The sequence below is a fragment of the Arachis hypogaea genome, chromosome 1, assembly GCF_003086295.3.
Source record: "Arachis hypogaea cultivar Tifrunner chromosome 1, arahy.Tifrunner.gnm2.J5K5, whole genome shotgun sequence".
NCBI classification, from domain to species: Eukaryota; Viridiplantae; Streptophyta; class Magnoliopsida; order Fabales; family Fabaceae; genus Arachis; species Arachis hypogaea.
Window position 1 is genome coordinate 52,634,095 of NC_092036.1, and position 22,677 is coordinate 52,656,771.

Below are 22,677 nucleotides of genomic sequence, written 5' to 3' on the forward strand. Positions count from 1 at the left end.
AAATTAATATATTTTTTGATAATAATGTGTATTATTTTTTGTAAAACCCGGTTAATTATGGCTAATTAAACCATAAATTAAAATATATTCTAGAAAGCGAGAAATGAAGTTTTTATGGTTTAATGTGGTAGATAAATTTAAAACGAGAATTTTGACACAAATTTTAAAGAAATCGGCCCAAGATTGGACCAAACGGGCCAAATTGGGCCAACCGGACCCAAGTTGGGCCCAAGGGCCCAGCCAAGCTCTTATTTAATGAGAGAGCTCAGCACTCTCTCTCCTCCAAGAACACATACACGCTGAAATTGGCAAAGGGAGAAGGCGAGAGAAATATAAACCCTTGCTCTAACTTCAAGTGATCATAACTTTTGATTTAGAGCTCCGATTGACGCACCGTTTTCGGCCACGCGACGGCGGTGTCGAGCTCTAAAAAATACACACAACTATTCTTGAGGTAAGCCACAGTTTCTCCTTCAAATCCCAGCTCTTAGTTTTGAAAATTTTGGGCACAAATGTTGAAATTTTGAGCTCCATTGTGTTATAGGATCAAATTAGCTTGAGGAGAAGGCTTGTTCTTGCTCCCTTGATCCTTGGGTAAGGTGAGATTCTCAACCCTAAGCTAAAACTTGGGATTTTGTGATTTGGTTATTGAGTTATTGTGTTTTGGTATGATATAGTGGCTTAGGCATTAAATATATGTGTATTGGAGCTGAATTGGTGATTTTGAAAAGCTTTGGAGTGGAGCACCAAGCTTGGAAATCTATTGGTGAAGCTTTGAAATATTAGAAGTTGAGGAAAAGTGAAATTTGAAGTGTTCCAGGTGGAACGGGAATCGGCCAAGGTATGGTTTCGATTTCCTGTATCTAAAATGTAATGTGGTTGTGAAAACGTAGGCTAGTGACCATAGGATAGGGCTTTGGAATTGTTGATGTGCTTGTTGGATAATTTGGATTGAGTTAAAAATGGATGAATGATGGTGGAAATGATTGTGAGTGGTTGTAATGGTTGGTAAAGTATGTAATGTTGTATGTGATACGAACTATATGTTTGATTGATGATATGGGTTGAGGCTCTTGTTGATGAGCATGTTTTGGAGTATGATATTTGTATGTGTGTGTATATATATATATATATATATATATATATATATATATATATATATATATATATATATATATATATATATATATATATATATATATATATATATATATATATATATATATATATATATATATGTATGGTGATTGATGAAATTGATTGCTTGTTTTGGATATTGAAAGAGGGAATGATGATTATTGAATTGAGATTTGGTTAAATGTGGTAGAATTGATGGTTTGATAATTGAAAGAGGTTTGGAAATGATAGATGTTGGGATGGTTGAGTTTTTGGTTGATTTTTGAATGGATTTGGAAATGTATGTTTTGAAATTTGGGAGTTTATGAGTTTTGGTAAAAATGGAATTTTGATGAACTTCAACGGATCATATCTAGAGCTATTGTTTTTGGAATTTGATGATTTTTATATCAATTTAAAGATAATTTCATAAGCTTTAAAATGGTTTAAATTTGGTTGAAATTCGATTTTTGTGGAAGGAGATACGATCATTGGAAGTTTGGGCTAAAAATATGAATTCTGCAACTTCTGCAGAATTTGTGATTTCTGGTTTATGTGCACATGCACACCCTGCGAAATCTTGAGCCTGTGCACATGCACAGCCTTGTGCGTACGCACACGTGGGAATGGGGTTGCTGCTGGGAGCGCTAACACGCTCTGTGCACGCGCATGGCCAAGGAAGTATTGCAAGCTGTGCGTACGCACAGCCCTGTGCGCACGCACAGCCCTGTGCGCACGCACAGCCCTGTGCGCACGCACAGCCCTGTGCGCACGCACAGCCCTGTGCGCACGCACAGCCCTGTGCGCACGCACAGCCCTGTGCGCACGCACAGCCCTGTGCGCACGCACAGCCCTGTGCGCACGCACAGCCCTGTGCGCACGCACAGCCCTGTGCGCACGCACAGGTTGGGAATGGTTTGCTGTTGGTGGCACTAGCACACCTTGTGCATGCACTCAACCTTAAAAACTTAACTTTCTGTGCGTACGCATAAGAGTGTGCGCACGTACACTTTCTGAAAATACGTTTGGGCGTGTGCACGCACACCCCTGTGCGTACGCACGTGACCCAATCCTTTTCTAAAGCTTTTGTTTTCGAGTCTTTCACGTTCTCAACAGGCTTGTAATCTTCTGAGGTGTTGTTTCACACTTATAAAATCCCAATTTCATCCCCTAAGTCTTAAATTGATGTAAAATACCTAGTGAATGAGAGTAATCTAGGGGAAAGGGTAGCTTATGGATGAAGAAAGGGGATGTTATGATGGGTTATGAAGAAAAATGATGATATGAATTGTGGAGGAGGATGGTGGAGTACTGTGTACGGTATGGGCCGAATGGATGAAAATGATATGAGCCAAATGACTGTGTGTGATGATGGTTTATGGCTGTTAATGAATTATGAATTTAAGCCAGATGGCTGAGATGAATGTTGATGTGTGGCTGAGGATAAATGTATATGTAATTAATGATTGAATATAGTAAATTAATAACGAATGGAAAGGTTAGGTGTCAGTATGTTTGTAATGCTTTCTCTCTGGTTGTGAGGGCGACAGGGCGCAGATACCCTCTAATGGCGACAGGGCGCAGATACCCTCTAATGGTAAATTAGTGACAAGGCACAAATACCCTCTAACGGTGATAGGGCACGTACTCTCTCTAACGGTATTAATGCACAACAGAGATATGGTGTCCGAGTTAGCTACCGGACACGTCGAGTTGGCTTGATAACTGACAGATGAGACTCATCAACCACTAGGATAGGCATGCATCATCTGTATTATATGTGAATTGTTTGGAATGCCTAATTGCTTGCACCATTACTTGCTAATTGCCTAATTGTCTTATCTATTTCCTACTTGTGCATTTCTTGTTTGATATATTTGTTTTTGCATCTCTATTACTATTGGCGGTTGGGAGGTTTACAGGATTTGAAATGGGGATATCTAGTTAGGCTGAAGATCCTTAAGTTAGTTGCCTGTTTTCATTTCTTATGGCTTAATACATTTATGCGCTTTGATTATAATCTGGAAGATCTAGGATTGCCTTCGACTTTCCCAGGACATTATATGTTAGATATTTGGGCACTGTTACCATGCTGAGAACCTCCGGTTCTCACGCATGCAGATTTTGTGGTTTTCAGATGCAGGATGTGAGACTCCTAGCTGAGGCATGCTGGAGACTTCTTTTTGGCAGAGATCCTTAGCTCTTGGGATTTTATTTTGATCATTATATACTTGTTTAGATATTTATATTCTCCACTATTTCTATATATTTTGTATTAACTCCTCTTAGAGGTTATTTTGGAGAAACATATTTTTTTTGTATTTTGTCTTTTGGGTTCTTGTGGGATTTCCTACTATATGTGTATGTATACTGCTATGATCGGACGGGTTATCTTCGCAAACCGAGTCTTGAGCCTTGATATATGTATTGTTGGCACTCTTCTGTGTATCTTCTCATGTAGCTTGTCCTATATCCATTTCGCTTACGTTATCGATCAGAGTGTTGCGCTTTTCGATTTTAAACGGTTTTGATTTACCCCTTTTTCTTCAAAGGCTCCTAGTTATGAACATCTTTGCAATACTATACCTACTAAATTTTATTTTTTAAAGGTCATAATACCTCGCCACCTCTGTTTAATGACTTAAGCATAAGGCTTTGTGTGGTAGGGTGTTACATTATGGTATCAGAGCAGTTCGTTCCTGTTGAGCCTGAGGGATGGACTGACTATGCTTCTGTGCATTCTCTGTGTCTGTGTTTTTGTACTATTAGGATATCTGACTGATATAACTTGCACAAACGTTCATGAGTATACATTTGGGACTTTGAGCATTAGACTTCTGATATTGAGACTGATCAACTTGATATCGATTGTTTGGTGTGTATAGGAATCAGATGGCACCTTGTAGACGTGGTCGAGGCTGTGGGAGAGGACATGATGGTACTCATGGGCCAAAAACTAACCTGAATGACCCTATGAACTTCATGGCCGTATTGCAGAACATGGCTGCTGCTATACAGGTCACTGTTGAGGCACTTGGACAGCAGACGAACAACCATAATCATGAGGGAAATGGTGGGAATGGGACTCAAGGTCTGATGATGCTGGCGGCCTTTTTGAAGGTCAATCCCCCAAAGTTCAAACCAATCCAACTAAGGCCGACACTTCATTTCAAGCTATGGAACAAGCACTGCAAGCGCAGTTGGTGCCCGAAGAGCAGTGCGTCGAGTTTGCCACTTATCTGCTCACCGGGGAAGCGTCGTATTGGTGGCAGGGCACCCGATGTCTCATACAGCAGGGTGACGACCCTATCACCTGGGATGCCTTCCAGGAAGTATTCTACAAGAAGTACTTTCCAAACTCCGCTCGGACGGCAAAGGAACTTGAGCTACTACAGTTGAAGCAGGATACTATGTTTATATCTGAGTACACAGACAAGTTTGAGGAGCTGTTCAGATTCTCCCGCATGTGTCAAGGAGCTCCGGGAGACTTCGAGGAGTTGAAGTGTATCAAGTATGAGGGAGGACTTCGGAGTGACATTCTGAGCTCCGTTGGACCGATGGAGATTAGGGTCTTTTCTGAACTTGTGAACAAGAGCCGTGTCACTGAAGAATGTGTGAGGAAGGCTGCTGAGGCGGAGAATGACCACTGGGAGTCCCACCGCAGGGAGCACAACCAAGGAGTCACAACAAGGCGCCAAGAGTTTAAGAGAAGAGGATACCCACAACATTTTCCCCCAAAACGGAATAACTTTGCAATGAATAAGAATTTACAAGGAAACAGTAAGGGAAAACAAACTGCGGCTGCTTCTGATGTTCTGAGTTGCTAGAGATGTGGACGTCATCACCCAACTAGACCGTGTCGTTATGGTTCGAGTTTGTGTTACAATTGTGAAAAGTCAGGACATTTGGTCAGAGACTACCCATACAGGAGGGACCAAGGTACTGCCGGATCTGATACTCAAATTTGAGGTAATAAGAAAACTGCTAACTTAATTCTTTACCACTTTAGACAATACTGGAGACTGGTATTCGCTCATAACACAGGGTCGAATAATTATGATCTGTTCTAGACGACCCTAAGTTATTTTAATAGAAGGTTTGGCTAGCATAAATGAATAGGTAGGTCCTTAATAAAATACGATTAGAGTGACGCAGCGGAAGCGAGAGACTCCGGAGGTGAGGCGCTGCAAGGATTGGTAAAACGCGAGTGACTATAAGCTAGGTTGAGGAGGGAACTACTCATGCGGACTCATGGAGCGAATGATATTTTCAAGGACGAAGTAAAGTTTTTTGGCCATGTAGTGAGTAAACAAGGGGTAGCAGTAGATCCTTCTAAGGTGGAAGCAGTGATGGATTATGGACGACCGACCTCAGTTATGGAGATAAGAAGTTTCTGGGCTTAGTTGGCTACTATAGGAGGTTCATCAAGGGCTTCTCGCAGATAGATTTGCCGTTGACCAAGTTAACTCGCAAGGACGCATCGTTTGTTTGGACTTCTGAGTGTGAGGAAAGTTTCCAAACGTTGAAGCAAAAGCTGACTACCGCTTCAGTGTTGGTGTTACCCGAGCCGACTGAACCATTTGAGGTGTATTGTGATGCCTCACTAAAGGGTCTGGGGTGCATGCTGATGTAGCACTGGAATGTGGTGGCATATGCCTCACAATAGTTGAGACCTCACGAAGTTAATTATCCGACGCACGACTTGGAGCTCGCTGCGGTTGTGTTTGCGCTAAAGGTGTGGAGGCATTACCTCTATGGAGTTAAGTTTCGAGTTTTCTCTGATCACAAGAGCTTGAAATAGCTCATTGATCAGAAATAGCTCAATATGCGACAGAGAAGGTGGATGGAGTTCCTGAAAAACTACGACTTTGAGTTGAATTACCATCCGGGGAAGGCGAATGTTGTAGCGGATGCGCTAAGTCAGAAATCGTTGTATGCTTCTTGGATGATGCTTCGAGAGGAGGAGTTTCTTAGAGCATTCGAGAGTCTGAAAGTTGGTGTTCAGGAAGTGTCTGGAACTCTGTGTTTGAGCCAACTAAAGATCTCAAGCGATTTTAAATCCGAACTCCTAAAGGCTCATTAAAACGATGATGTGTTACCGAAGGTACTACCAGCTATTGAACAAGAGAAGCAATGGAGAGTGTCATGGGATCAAGATGGATTGTGGAGATTCAAGGGTAGGATCATTGTGCCGGATGTTGGGACTTTACGGCAAGATATATTAAAGGAAGCGCACAAAAGCGGATTTTCTATTCACCCTGGGAGTACTAAGATGTACAATGATCTAAAGGCTATATTCTGGTGGCCTGGTGTGAAGAATGATGTAGCGGAGTATGTCTCGAAGTGCTTAACTTGTCAAAAGGTGAAGATTGAACATCAGAGACCCTCCGGGACGTTACAACCTTTAGAGGTTCTGCAATGGAAGTGGGAGAGCATTGCAATGGATTTTGTGTCAGGATTGTCGAGGACTAAAACCGGTTTTGATGCTGTCTGGGTAATTGTGGACTGGCTGATAAAGTCTGCTCACTTTTTACCCATTCGGATGAACTATACTCTGGAGGAGTTAGCACGCTTTACATAAAGGAAATTGTGAGACTTCATGGTGTGTCCGCTAATATAATTTCTAATAGAGATCCCACTTCAAGGTTCTCGGGTGCATTTCAGAAAGCTTTTGGAACCCGTTTGAGCTTAAGTACAGCTTACCATCCTCAGACAGATGGTCAATCTAAGAGGACGATCCAAACCCTAGAAGATATGTTGAGGGCTTGTGTTTTGGACCAGCCAACGAGCTGGGATTGGTGTATGCTGCTAGTGGAGTTTGCGTACAATAATAGCTACCATGCAAGCATCGGGATGGCTCCGTATGAGGCTCTGTATGGGAGGAAATGTCAATCTCTGCTATGCTAGTATGAAGCTGGGGAGAAAAGTCTGTTGGGACCAGAGATGATAACTGAAACTACTGAACAAGTCAAAAAGATTTGACTCTGCCGGCGACTCCGGTTAGGATTGATGACATGAGTATTAAGAAGTTGTGCGGAAGAGAGGTTTCATTAGTAGAAGTGGCATGGAGTCAAGTTGGTGTTGAGGAGCACACTTGGGAGCTTGAGTCAGAAATGCGAGCAGACTACCCTCACCTATTCTCAGGTAACTGAAATCGAATTTTGTAGGTAAAATTCCCAATTAGGTGGGTAGAATGTAAAACCCGGTTAATTAACGGATAATTAACCCATAAATTAAAATATATTCTAGAAAGTGAGAAATGAAGTTTTTATGGTTTAATGTGCTAGAGAAATTTAAAATGAGAATTTTGATACCAATTTTAAAGAAATCGGCCCAAGATTGGGCCGAACGGGCCAAACCGGGCCAACCGGACCCAAGTTGGGCCCAAGGGTATGCTGTTGGTGGCGCTAGCACACCTTGTGAGTGCACTCAACCCTGAAAACTTAACTTTCTATGCGTACTAATAAGGAAAAACAACAAAACAAAAGGAAAGATAAAAGGGGGGGTTTTTTCCTACTAGACCTCTAAGATACATGTTCTTAGCAACCTAGGTCACCATAAAAGATTCCCTACTAGACCTTCAAAGAACCTGTCCTTGACAACCTAGATTAGAGGGATGAAAATTGAATCACTCAATTTTCTCCATGCAACCAGCGAAGCAAATCACTCACCTCACTTAATCACACAATAAAAACGTGCTTAAAAGCAACTGAAATTTATTCATCAAAGTTATGTAAATTGTCTCACCAAAGGTGTTTAAATAGACCCCTAACAAACTAGCTAAAAGATAAGATAATAATTTAAATCAGATTTGATCTTATTAGATTAGATCAGATTTGATTTAAATTTTAAAATCCTAAAGATATGATAACTAATTTAAATCAGATTTGATCTTAATTGATTAGATCAGATTTGATTTAAATTTAAAATTTCTAAAAATACTACTAAGCAAATCAGAAGTAAATCAAATCTTCCAACAAACTCTAACAGCAAAACAAATTAAAAATAAATTACTAAAATTTGAAAATTAATAAAAATTATGCCTCCCATTGAATTTGAAAAGCTTTGTTAGACTTCTAGTTGTCCAGCCTTATCCCAATGGGCCTTATGAATTGTTGCCCTTTCAGCACCACTGTTTTTGAGACAGACTCTTGGTCTTCTTGATGTCCAAGACTGGCATGACACAATTCTTCTAGAATTTAGATCCTTGAATATGACAAGATTATCATTCCGTTCCTTAGCTCTAAGATGACGAAAATGCCCTCCTGGCCATGTATCATTCTCTCCCTCTTCAAAAAGATTCGTCCTCGAATCTTGCATGAGATGCTCTTCGTCCCTTCAAGGAATCCAAACCCAATCTCCAGGTTTAAATACCATTGTTTGATGGCTCTTCTCTATCCACTGAATTGTAGCTATGTCCCTCATGTGTGCAAGTTCAATCTTTCCAACCATGGTTTCACCATCTTGTCCAAAGTGTGCAATTTGTCTTTCTTCCTTTTCATCCATATTAATGCCTCCATAATTGACCAGTGAATCTACAACGCTTGAAAAATTTGATATAAAAATACTAGGAATTTTGTGGTTAGATGTATGAGAAACTAAGGACTCTGTGGATTTCAATGAGACTAATGCACTCTTGTCTAAGCTATAACTTTCTAGATCTCTCTCACAAGTGTGTTTATTGAACTCAGTTTCTTTTTCACTCTTTGACTCCTATCGCTCACTATTCTCATATTTTCTCTCAAACCCCTCACTTTCAATCAAACATGGATTCTTTTCACTCAAACACTCAATCTCTTTCTCAATTTCTTTTCTCTCATATTCTTCAAATTGCTCACATCCTAAGGACCCAATTGAGAAATTCTGCACTGTTGAATCTTCCAAAGACACATCACCCTCTATAGCATACTCAACAAATTCTTCCATTTCTGGCTTTGAAGAAGAATAAAAGATAGGCATAGAAGAATTCCTGTTGTTATGGAGAGCTATCATTTGTTGCACCTGCTCCCAGTCAATGGCCAATTTGACCAAATTGTCCATGGTTGTATAACGGTAACGTTGGACTTCATCTGCAAGTTCTTCACGTAATCCAAACAAAAATCGGTCCTTAAGAACCTCAGGACTCCTTTTAATATTAGCCATGTCCATCAAATATAGAAACTCCTTGTGGTAATCCATCACTGATTGTGAGCCTTGTTGTAACGTAAAAAAAATTTCCGAAAAATGTATTGTGGTATGATGATGGTACAAACTGCCTCCTCATGATTTTCTTCATCTTCTCCCAGCTGCTAATTGGACGCTTTCCGTACCGTCTTCTAGATCTTCCTAATTCATTCCACCATATACGGGCAGCATTGGAAAAATTGGCTTGTACCAGTTGAACCTTCTTTTCCTCTGAAAGGATGCAATTTGCAAAAATCGATTCTACCTTCCTTTTCCATCTGACATACGCTTCAGGATCATTCTTCCCTTTGAATGCAGGGATTTGAAACTGAGAACTCTTTTTTACATATGAGCTTCCTTCATCATCACTATCGTAATACTCAATCATTTTTTATTATTTTTTTATATTTTTTTTCAGACACTAACTTAAAGATAGGATAAATGCAAAAACAAAATTAAAAAAGGAATTTTTTTTCGTTTTTTTTACTCTAACGTGAATTTACAGAAAATAAAAAAAACCAAAGAGACTAAACAAGACCCATGGAACGTGTAGATAAATAAGAATTTACCTACGATCTGTAACTGATACCAGATGATAAGGAAAAACAACAAAACAAAAGGAAAGATAAGGGAGGTTTTTTCCTACTAGACCTCTAAGATACCTGTTCTTAGCAACCTAGGTCACCGGAAAGGATTCCCTACTAGACCTTCAAAGAACCTGTCCTTGACAACCTAGATCAGAGAGATGAAAATTGAATCACTCAATTTTCTCCATGCAACCAGCGAAGCAAATCACTCACCTCACTTAATCACACAATAAAAACGTGCTTAAAAGTAACTGAAATTTATTCATCAAAATTATGTAAATTGTCTCACCAAAGGTGTTTAAATAGACCCCTAACAAACTAGCTAAAAGATAAGATAACTAATTTAAATCAGATTTGATCTTATTATATTAGATCAGATTTGATTTAAATTTTAAAATCCTAAAGATATGATAACTAATTTAAATTAGATTTGATCTTAATTTATTAGATCAGATTTGATTTAAATTTAAAATTCCAAAAAATACTACTAAGAAAATCGAAAGTAAATCAAATCTTACAACAAACTCTAACAGCAAAACAAATTAAAAATAAATTACTAAAATTTGAAAATTAATAAAAATTATGCCTCCCATTGAATTTGAAAAGCTTTATTGGACTTCTAGTTGTCCAGCCTTATCCCAATGGGCCTTATGAATTGTTGCCCTTTCAGCACCACTATTTTTGAGATGGACTCTTGGTCTTCTTGATGTCCAAGACTGGCATGACACAATTCTTCTAGAATTTAGATCCTTGAATATGACAAGATTATCATTCCGTCCCTTAGCTCTAAGATGACAAAAATGCCCTCCTGACCACGTATCACGTACACTGATGAGAGGAAAATTGATGGTATAGAATTTCACAAATGAAATCTCGTTGCAAGTATAGTTTCTAAACCAACAATAATCCTTTCATACAAAATTTTGGTTGTCACAAGTAACAAACCCCTAAAATTAATAACCGAAGTATTCAAACATCGGGTCATTCTCCCTATGAATTGCAATAAAATATTCTTGCTATTGGTTATGAAGTATGTTTGTGGTTTTTGAGATAAGAAACAAGAAAAGCAAATTGCAAAAGAAATAAACTAGCAAGTAAGAAAGCTCTTGGCAAGGTATGAGAACTAGAAGTCCTATCCTAGTTATCCTTATCAATTATGATGAGAATTGTTCATTGCTCCCAGTTAGTTAAACTCTAACCATGGAGGAAAGCCAAGTGGATGAATTAACTTGAGTCCACAAGTCCTAGCCAACTCATAATGAAGGGCTAGCTTTAATGACATGCAATTCAATTAGCAACTTCCAATTATCAATCAACAAAAGCATTAGATAACTCAAGTGTAACCAATTACTCAATCTAAGCCAAGAGGAAAAAATTCTACTCTAGCATCCTTCCAAGCATTTTATCAAACACTTGGAAGGCATAGAAGGAAAGCATAGTAGAATGACAACAAGAATGAAATCTAATAACTAATAATTGCAAGGAAATTAACAACCACAAAGCAATTAAGCAATAAGAGAAATCAAAACATGAATTGCATTAAAGAGAAATAGAAGAACAAGAGTGCATCAACATAAAAGTAAAGAATTACAAGAATTGAAGTACAAAACTAGAGAGAGGAAGAGTAGAGGAGCAAGAATTGATAAAGGAAAAGTAAATTAAAGCATGAATTAAACCTAGATCTAGAGAAGAATTAGACCTAATCCTAATCCTAATTCTAGAGAGAAGATATAGCTTCTCTCTCTAAAAACTAACTAAAGCCTAATAAAACTCTACTAAAACTAACTATCTAACTAATTGCTTCATCCCTCTTTAATCCTTGAGTTAAATATCATCAAAAATGAGTTGGATTGGGCCCAAAATACTTCAAAAATCGCTAGCCACGAGTTGCCTTTAGTGAGTCACGTGCAAGCATCGACGCGTACGCGTACATTACTAAACGCCAGGAAACTATAATAAATCTTATATTATTTTGAAGCTCCGGATGTTAGCTTTCCAACGCAACTAAAACCGCCTCATTTGGACCTCTGTAGCTCAAGTTATGATCGATTAAGTGCGAAGAGGTCAGGATTGACAGCTTTGCGATTCCTTCATTTCTTCATGAGTTCTCCATTTCTACATGCTTTTTCTTCATTCCCTCAATTCCAATCTTTGCCTCCTAAACCTGAAATCACTTAACAAACATATCAAGGCATCTAATGGAATTAAGGTGAATTAAATTTAGCTATTTTAAGACCCAAAAAGCATGTTTTCACTCTTAAGCACAATTAAAGAAGAATTTACAAAATCATGCTATTTTAGTGAATAAATGGGAGACAAGTTTAGAAAATCTTCTAAATTCAACACAAGATAAACCCTAAAAATGGGGTTTGTCAACCTCCCCACACTTAAACAATAGCATGTCCTCGTGCTAAACCAAGAAGGACAAGAAAAAGAATATGAACATTTATTCGATACAATCTATCTATATGCATCCTATCTAAATGAATGCAACTAAATGCAAAATGGTTCTACCTACTTGGTTAAAAGTAAATCAATCTCCAAGACATACATGCCCAAGTAGGGCCAAGATCATATAATGATTCATGAATCCTACCAATTCAAATATAAAAATGAAGTTCAAATAGACTTGCAAGAAGAACGCTCATGAAAGCCGGCAATCAAGGAATCGAGCATCGAACTCTCACCGGGAGTGTTTGCACTATAGTCGCTCAAGTTTATAGGGTCGATTCTCTCAATTCTCCCCTAATCATGCTTTTTAAGATTTGTTTTTCATCTGATAATCAACAATTATTCAATGCATGCATACATTCATCATGAGGTCTTTTCATAGGTTGTAATGGGGCTAGGGTCAAGATAGAATTGTATATGGTTAAGTGGACTAGAATTTGAATCTTTGATGAGCTTAAACTTTCCCACCTAACCTATATAACAACCTATACAATTAAAAGCTAACCTAACTATCCATTCTTCATTTTTTTTTCGCATACTCATGCATTTTCTTTTTCATTTCACAATACTTATGCATTAACTCTTATTGGACTTTACTTTGGGGCATTTTGTCCCCTTTGTTATTGTTTTTCTTCTTTTTCTTTCTTTTTCCATTTTTTCTTTTCTTTTCTATATATTTTTTTCTTTTTTCGTTTTCTTTTTCTTTTATTTTTTCTCATTTTTTTTCTTTCTTACTATATACAAGAATGTCAATGCATAAGGTCTATACATTTAATCAATACATGAGTGTGCACCCAATTTCCAAATATAAAAAAAAAAATACAAAACACCCTTTTATCCCAACCAATGTTCCCAAATCTCCCCAAACTTGAATAATAAACACTCTCACTAGCCTAAACTAATTAAAGATCCAAACAAGGGACTTTTATTATTTTTCGCTTTAGGCTTGTAATGTGCTAAAATAAAGAACAATTGGGTTAAGCGTAGACTCAAAGTTGGTTAACAATGGAAGGAAAAAAATAGTCTATTTGGGTAAGTGAGCTAATGAAATAATGGCCTCAATCATATAAATTCATGAATACAAGGAATACTTGGACATATAGAATTAAACAAATCAAGGATCATAATCATAGATAAAGAACAATTACACACAAGAAGGAAAATAAGTAGTTATAAGATGTAACCACACCATTAGGCTCAAAACTCACAAGCTTGTGTTCTTAGCTCAAAAACCATGTTCCAAAATAAATTCTTTCAAGCAAGTTCAACAAAATATTTTTTTTCTTTCAAATTGGTAGGTTGCCCTAAAAATAGTTTCTTGGAAAAGAAATCATCACCCTAACCAAGTAGTCCTAATAAGAAAGAAGTGGTAAAAATATGTACAAATTCTAAATAACATGCAACCTATCATGCAATGCAATAACTAGCTACCATTGGTATTGAAAAAGGAAATTGTTACCCATAAAAGTCGGTCAGACGACCTCCTCACACTTGAAGATTGCACCGTCCTCGGTGCATGCAAAGAAGAGCAAGGTGGATGGGTTGAAACAACTGATGAGCTTCTTCAAAAGGTTGTGCGGATGACTTGTTTGTCGCCCCATTTAGAAACTTTTCCTTTTTCTTTTTTTAGTGGCCAACCTAAAAAGGAAGGAAAAGAAAGAAAATTAAGCCTACAATAAAGATATCAAAGCAATAGAACATAGGTGGGGGCTAATGCCAAATATGAGTAAGGTTCTCACTATATGTTAGCTATGCATGTAAGTGAGAGAGCAATATAGGCAAAGGGCATATCAACTAATACTTGATGCAAGAGTAAAATCAAAGCATAAGCAAATGCCATGAAGAGCATGTTGAGCATCAAGTTCAAACAAGAAAGAGTGGGTCATGAAAGACACGCAAGTTCATATCAATGCACAAAGACTACAAAGTCATACAAGATTAAGCATTGATTTAAAAATTTCATCACCCAACAATATCAAACAAGCCAAGAAGCACCAAAATAGTCAAAGAAAATCTCAACAATGGAGTAAGAGAATTCAACACCATTATTAAAATAACAAAGTTAGAAAAGAAAATAAGAACAAGCTATAAAAACAAAATTAAAATGCAATGAATAAAAGTATGCAAATGCTATAAACAAAGAAAAATGAAAGATGAGAAAAAAACTCTTTTTTTAGACATGGAAAAGAATAAAGTAAGAAAGGAAGAGGAGAGAAGAAGAAAGGTAGAAAGAAAGAAGAAGGAAAGAAATGGAAAGAAGAGTAGAGAAGAAGTGTGTGAAAGAAAAGCATCCACGCGTACGCGTAGTGTATCGACGCGTGCGCGTGGGGATGGTGAAATCGAAGCGACGCGTATGCGTGGGTCACGCGTACGTGTGCATGGCAAACCAGAGAGACGACGCGTATGCGTGAGGCACGCGTACGCGTGGGTTGGTTTGTGCCTCAGGCACAATGCTTGCACAGTACAGGCGCAACTCTCGGGTTTTGGCCGGGAGGTGGAAATTTGCAATCCACGCATACGCGTGGGTGACGCATGCGCGTGAATGGTCGAAAATGCTTTGGGCATGCATACGCATGGGGCACGCGGACGCGTGGGTTGGTGCTCTATTTTTCAAAATTTTCCAAGTTCTTGCACCAAACCAAGCACTCCAAACCTCCAAACATCTACCAAAACACCAGAAAATCTTATTTCACCTATTAAACTACCAAATAAACTCAACAAACTAAAAAAAACATGAAATTAAACTAATTTTACCTAACATATACAAAAGAGAAAAAAAAGACAGATTTTACCATGGTGGGGTGTCTCCCACCTAGCACTTTTATTTATTGTCCTTAAGTTGGACTTATGGGGGGCTCCTCATCAAGGTGGCTTGTGCTTGTATCCATCCTTGAACATCCACCAATGCTTGAAACTCCAATAAGCTCCATTCTTCAAAATTAATAGCTCCAAGCCTTGATGGATTTCTTCACAAACCATGAGCTTTCAAAATTGATCTTCCGTGTGCGATCCGGGGTCCCACACTTTGTTTTGATACCCGTCTTCAGGTTGATCATCATTATTCCATCCGGGTGGCATGACCTTAGAATTCTCCAGGAAGCCTCCGAACAACGTCCTAGACCCATGCAATTTGGTTGTACACTAACCATTACTATTCAACTTTGAGCGTGCAACCATCATGAACTTAGAGTGATGTTTCCAACCACCACACAACTCTCTCCTACTCTTAACTCCACAAAGAGCTCTAATTTGACCATTATTTTCAATCAAACCATATTCAAGTGAGAAAGTAAAGCTTAAAGATAATAATTTTACCCACTTGAATGTTGTGTAGGATGGTGACTTAGGAAGGGGAGGTCCTAATGATCTTTCAAGTGCCGCTCCCTTGTGCTCTTCTTTGACTACCTCCACCTCTTGGCAAGCTTCTTCAATGTCAATTCCTTATTTACCAACGTCTTTCATACATTCCTCAATGCCCAAGTCATGTGTTGGAAAACTAGTCTTCTTAACATTAATTTCATAACACAATGAAGAAGGTTCAACAATCTCATATAGCACGTTAGTTGGTATGGAATTAACTTCAACAATAGGACTTATCGCTTGCTCAACTTCTTCCAATTTTTCATCTTCCATAATATGTGTAGGAGGTTGCATATTACCCCCCTCAACATCAATTTCAAGCTCAATGGGAGGATGTTCAACATCAACAACATTGCTTGGTGTGGAAGTATTCTCAAGCTTGAAATCTACCTCTTGTTCAACTTCACCTAGGTCTTCAACCACTTTTTCCTCCTTTCTAACAATCATAGCTTCCTCTAATTGTTCCAACGTAAAGCAATATTCCTCATTTTCCACCGGAGTTTCTAATCTCCTCTTCATGCTATATTCTTCAAATGATTCTCCACATGTGGCCATGGGAGTGCTTTGAGTGTTCAAGCATTGGGAGGCTAATTGGTTTACCATCTCATTGAAGGTGGCTATGGATTCTTGTGCCTCCCTTTGCATTTCTCTTTGGTCTTGAAGTGGCGAAGTAAGAGAATCATCATCCATTGGGGCTTGGGATGGATAGGAGATTTCATTATTTTGGAGGAAAGGTTCATAGTAGGAAGGTGGTTCTTCTTGGTAGTGTTGTGGCGGTTCAACACTCTCCACTTTTTCCACTTGTTGCACAAAACGCTCCATGGTTGCTTGAAGTTGATCTAAAGCTTCCTTGAGATGATCTCTTGACTCTTGTTCCGCTTGGATAACATGATTAGGATCATGTGGCTATTGGATCGATGGACATGAATATTCTTCTATGGGAGGTTATAGTGTAAAGTAGAATTCATCTTGTGGTTGAGAATTTTCATATATTGGAGGTGGTTCATCTTGGTAATAATATGGGAGAGGTGGTTCTTGGAATTGTTGAGGTTGGAATGGTGGTGGTTCTATGTGTGGTTCATATGGCTCACATGGTTGTTAGTATGGTGGGTAAGGATTGTGGTCATATGAAGGTGTTTGGTAAAGAGGGGCTTGTGAATATAGTTGAGGGTTATGTTGTGGAGGGAGTTCATAGGCATATGATGGTGGTTGTTGATAGTCACAAGAAAATTCACCATAGCCATTAAATTGACATGCATTAGGATGGGAATTATACCTATAGGAAACAGGAGGTTGTTGCCACGAAGAGTGATCAAGTCCTTGAGGCTCCTCCCACATTTGATTGTGCCATCCTTGATGCATATCTTTATTGTAGCTCCCATTTCCTACAACATAGTTAGAACTAAACTCAAAGTCAAAGTGAGAATTCATGGTAGAGAAACAAAAAAACAAAAAGCACAAAACAAGAAGATAAAATCTAACTGCCAACTCAAAGAAGCAAATCAACAAAAGAGCAAACTATTCACAATATTCACATATGTGGGAAATGGCACACATATTATGAAGTATTCAAACCCTTTTGCGATTCCCGGGAAATGGCACCATTTTGATGAGAGAAAAATTAATGGTATAGAATTTCACAAATGAAATCTCGTTGCAAGTATAGTTTCTAAACCAACAATAATCCTTTCATACAAAAATTTGGTTGTCACAAGTAACAAAACCCTAAAATTAATAACCGAAGTATTCAAATCTCGGGTCGTTCTCCCTAGGAATTGCAATAAAGTGTTCTTGCTATTGGTTATGAAGTATGTTTGGGGTTTTTGAGATAAGAAACAAGAAAAGCAAATTACAAAAGAAATAAACTAGCAAGTAAGAAAGCTCTTGGCAAGGTATGAGAACTAGAAGTCCTATCCTAGTTATCCTTATCAATTGTGATAAGAATTGTTCATTGCTCCCACTTAGTTAACCTCTAACCATGGAGGAAGGCCAAGTGGATGAATTAACCTGAATCCACAAGTCATAGCCAACTCATAATGAAGGGCTAGCTTTAATTACATGCAATTCAATTAACAACTTCCAATTATTAATCAACAAAAGCATTAGATAACTCAAGTGTCACTAATTACTCAACCTAAGCCAAGAGGAGAAAATTCTACTCTAGCATCCATCCAAGCATTTTATCAAACACTTGAAAGGCATAGAAGGAAAGCATAGTAGAATGACAACAAGAATGAAATCTAATAACTATTAACTGCAAAGAAATTAACAACCACAAAGCAATTAAGCAATAAGAGAAATCAAAACATGAATTGCATTAAAGAGAAATAGAAGAACAAGAGTGCATCAACATAAAAGGAAAAAATTACAAGAACTGAAGTACAAAACTAGAGAGAGGAAGAGTAGAGGAGCAAGAATTGATAAAGGAAAAGTAAATCAAAGCATGGATTAAACCTAGATCTAGAGAAGAATTAGACGTAATCCTAATCCTAATTCTAGAGAGAAGAGAGAGCTTCTCTCTCTAGAAACTAACTAAAGCCTAATAAAACTCAAGTAAAACTAACTATCTAACTAATTGCCTCATCCCTCTTCAATCCTCCAGTTAAATAGCATCAGAAATAAGTTTGATTGGGCCCAAAATGCTTCAGAAATTGCTGGCCACGAGTTGCCTTTAGTGAGTCACGTGCAAGCATCAATGCATACGCATATATCATGCGTACGCATCTCTAAACGCCAGGAAACTATAATATATCTTATATCCTTTTAAAATATCGGATGTTAGCTTTCCAACACAACTGAAACCACCTCATTTGGACCTCTGTAACTCAAGTTATGATCGATTAAGTACGAAGAGGTCAGGATTGACAGCTTTGCGATTCCTTCATTTCTTCATGAGTTCTCCATTTCTACATGCTTTTTCTTCATTCCCTCAATTCCAATCTTTGCCTCCTAAATCTAAAATCACTTAAAAAACATATCAAGGCATCTAATGAAATCAAGGTGAATTAAATTTAGCTATTTTAAGACACAAAAAGCATGTTTTCACTCCTAAGCACTGAGGGAGAATTTACAAAATCATGCTATTTTAGTGAATAAATGGGAGACAAGTTGACAAAACCCTCTAAATTCAACACAAGATAAACCCTAAAAATGGGATTTATCATACGCACAAGCTTGTGCACACGCACACTTTCTGAAAATACCTTTGGGCGTGCGCACACACACCCCTGTGCGTATGCACGTGACCAAGTCCTTTTCTGAAGCTTTTGTTTTCGAGTCTTTCACATTTCCAACAGGCTTGTAACCTTTTGAGGTGTTGTTTCACACTTATAAAATCCCAAATTCATCCCCTAAATCTTAAAATGATGTAAAATACCTAGTGAATTAGAGTAAGCTAGGGGAAAAGGTAGCATATGGATGAAGAAAGGAGATGTTATGATGGGTTATGAAGAAAAATGATGTTATGAATTGTGGAAGAGGATGGTGGAGTACTGTGTACGGTATGGGCCGAATGGCTGAGAATAATATGAGCCAAATGACTGTGTGTGATGATGGTTTATGGCTGTTAATGAATTATGAATTTAAGCCGGATGGCTGAGATGAATGTTGATGTGTGGCTGAGGATAAATGTATATGTAATTCATGATTGAATACAGTAAATGAATAACGAATGGAAATGTTGGGTGTGAGTATGTTTGTAATGCTTTCTCTCTGGAAGTGAGGGCGATAGGGCGCATATACCCTCTAATGGTAAATTGGTGACAAGGCACAAATACCCTCTAACGGTGACAGGGCGCATACTCCCTCTAACGGTATTAACGCGCAACAGAGAGATGGTGTCTAGGTTAGCTACCGGACACGTCGGGTTGGCTTGATAACCGACAGATGAGACTCATCAGCCACTAGGACAGGCATGCATCATCTGCATTATATGTGAATTGTTTGGAATGCCTAATTGCTTGCACCATTACTTGCTAATTGCCTAATTGTCTTATCTGTTTTCTAATTGTGCATTTCTTGTTTGATATATTTGTGTTTTCATCTTTATTACTATTGGCGGTTGGGAGGTTTGCAGGATTTGAAATGGGGATATCTAGTTAGCCTAAGGATCCTTAAGTTAGTCGCCTATTTTCATTTCTTATGGTTTAATACATTTATGCGCTTTGATTATAATTTGGAAGTTCTAGGATTGCCTTCGGCTTTTCCAGGACATTACATGTTAGATATTTGGGCACTATTACCATGCTGAGAACCTCCAGTTCTCAACCATGCGGATTTTGTGGTTTTCAAATGCAGGACACGTGAGGCTCCTAGATGAGGCATGCTGGAGACTTCTTTTTGGCGGAGATCCTTAGCTCTTGGGATTTTATTTTGATCATTATATACTTGTTTAGATATTTAGATTCTCCACTGTTTATATATATTTTGTATTAACTCCTCTTAGAGGTTATTTTGGAGAAACATGTTTTTTTTTTTTGTATTTTGTCTTTTAGATTCTTGTGGGATTTCCTACTATATGTGTATGTATACTGCTATGCTGGGACCGGTTATCTTCGCAAGCCGAGTCCTGAGCCTTGATATATGTATTGTTGGCATTCTTCTGTGTATCTTCTCATGTAGCTTGTCCTATATCCGCTTCGTTTACGTTATCGATTGGAGTGTTGCACTTTTCGATTTTAAACGGTTTTGATTTACCTCTTTTTCTTCAAAGGCTCCTAGTTATGAACATCTTTGTAATATTATACGTTCTAAATTTTATTTTTAGAGGTCGTAATACCTCACCACCTCCGTTTTATGATTTAAGCATAAGGCTCTGTGTGGTAGGGTGTTACATTTTTGCCCCACTAACATAAATTTTTTGGGTCCGTCACTGTTGGTGATCATTTCTTGTTCTGGGATTTCATAAAGGTGAGTCTTGTATCTGCTAAAGGACTCAGACTTGCAGAACAGTTTAAGAGGTGCAATTGCATCTTCTTTTGCCATGCAAGTACCAACCAGGAGTTTTCAGGTAGTCAAATTCAAGAACATGACATGGGAGTCTTCTTCTTGGATGATAAAATAATTAGCCGTGTTTCAATTAGTTCTTCTTTTCTGTTTTCACTTTTGAACATGTGGTTCAATGCTGCTCCTTAATTGGTTTGATAGAAAATCTTAGTTTGTATTTTTATTTTTCGTTTTTCATTTTTATTTTTAGTATTTTTAACTTTTTAAAATTGTACCAATAATAAAAATAGAAAATAGAATAATTTTATTGTTTTTATCTTTTTTTTCTAAAATTCTAAAAATAAAACATTCAAGATGAAAAACAAAAAATGAAAATACTACTAAACCCAAGACAAACTCTTTATTCTTATTATTTATTTTTTCAAATATTGGAGGACTCGAACCTTGACTTCTTAACTGAGTATAGAGAGACTATGCCATTTGAGGTATAGCTCGTTAGCTTTATTATTCTCATTATTCTTGTTATCATGGCAATGCAATTTGCAGTTTGATCTTAATTTTGACATAGCATAATGTTTATTTATCTTGATTTGTTCTTGAATCTATATCAAAAATGCTAATAGTACTCCAAATTAGTCACTAAAATCAGCCACCAATGTATTTGTGTATAAATATATATGTGATTTGATTTTTAACGTGTATTTATATTTCGGCATATATTTTATACTCGTGATTGACTTTGGTGGCTAATTCTAATGTACACGTAGCATAATTCCATCTATATTGGTAACTAATACGAAGAAGTTAGCCACTACATTTTCATGTGAGCACTGTCTCTAACTTGATATAACATGTATGTGAATAACAAATTGCATCTACAATAAATCTATAACTGTAATGCAACTAAGCCACCAACCATATTATATGCAAATACATAAGTTTTAACTTTTTACCTAACAGATAACACTTTTAATATGATCCTTGTTCATTTGACCATGTATTACACTCCTCAAAAATTCACCATACAACCTTAGCTTATTTGATTAAATCCTGAACATTTTTGACAAATAATCCCTTTTTTAAACTTCTATAACTTGTAGGAAGTCACAATTTGATCATCTTGTGTCCAAATTAATTTTAATTTTTTTTTCATACTAGTATGGTAGTTCACTTGTTTACCATAAATTAAGGATAATACGATTTACAATTTAGGTACTTCTTTCTAACATATTTTCACCATTGTTGTGGTAATTAAGGACAATATGATGTGCGAAACAAAAATTAACAAAAAAATAGGACGTTAAGCAAATGTAGGGTTTGAATTTAGACTTGTGCTTGCAATCCTTCACTCATTGACCAATAATAAACTCTTAAATATAATTAATTTTTCAATATTGCACTCCGAGATAAACTATATATATGCTGGTTTGGACGATTGGTTATGCTAAATACCATAGCAGATATTCTTGTTGGAAGATTTAATTTTTGTGATACATCCTTCAAACGAAGACATCATTAGATGGTAATGGACACTAGCATAGGAGAGTTGTTGCTAGTTCGTCATGATAGATGAAATGTTCGAAGTAGATGTTATGATCTAATTTGTACCAGGGGGTTTCATGTTTTTAAGTTGGACAAAAGTATTCTTAGATGGTGAGGTTTTTGATATTGGTGATCGTTTCTTGTTCTGGGATTACACTAAGGTGAGTCTTGTGTCTCCTAAGGGACTCAGACTTGCATAACGGATTAAGTGGGGCAATTGTATATTTTTCTGCCATGCAAATACTCGTGGGGAGTGGAAATCTCCAATACCAGATATTCAAGATCAAATTCAATTTAAAGAACCTGATATGTGTGTCTTCTTCTTGGCTGACAGAACCATTAGCCATTTTTCAATTAGTTTTTTTTTTGCCGTTTTCGCTTCTGAACATATGGTTCGGTCCTGCTCCTTCGTTAGTTTGATAAGAAACTAGGCCACGCTTAGTTTGTATTTTCATTTTGAGAGTTAAGGAATGAAAATTTATTATTTTTTATCATCAATTAGTTATTAATATTA

General features: G+C 37.4%; 1 protein-coding gene across 1 annotated transcript; it reads left to right on the forward strand.

Moving 5' to 3' along the window:
• The first annotated feature begins 4,008 nt into the window (after positions 1-4,008).
• LOC112726383 (uncharacterized) lies at positions 4,009-6,697 on the forward strand. Its single transcript, XM_025775786.1, has 3 exons — positions 4,009-4,448; positions 4,944-5,085; positions 6,221-6,697. The coding sequence occupies exons 1-3, from the start codon at positions 4,009-4,011 to the stop codon at positions 6,695-6,697; spliced, it is 1,059 nt and encodes a 352-aa protein (XP_025631571.1).
• Positions 6,698-22,677: the final 15,980 nt, after the last annotated feature.

Bases quoted from the DNA above. Each gene is read 5' to 3' on its own strand.
- LOC112726383 (XM_025775786.1), top strand. From the start codon at position 4,009: ATGGCACCTTGTAGACGTGGTCGAGGCTGTGGGAGAGGACATGATGGT. The intron at 4,449-4,943 runs GTATTCTACAAG...CTGAGTTGCTAG, and splicing joins CCTGGGATGCCTTCCAGGAA to AGATGTGGACGTCATCACCC. The intron at 5,086-6,220 runs GTAATAAGAAAA...GTGTTACCGAAG, and splicing joins ATCTGATACTCAAATTTGAG to GTACTACCAGCTATTGAACA.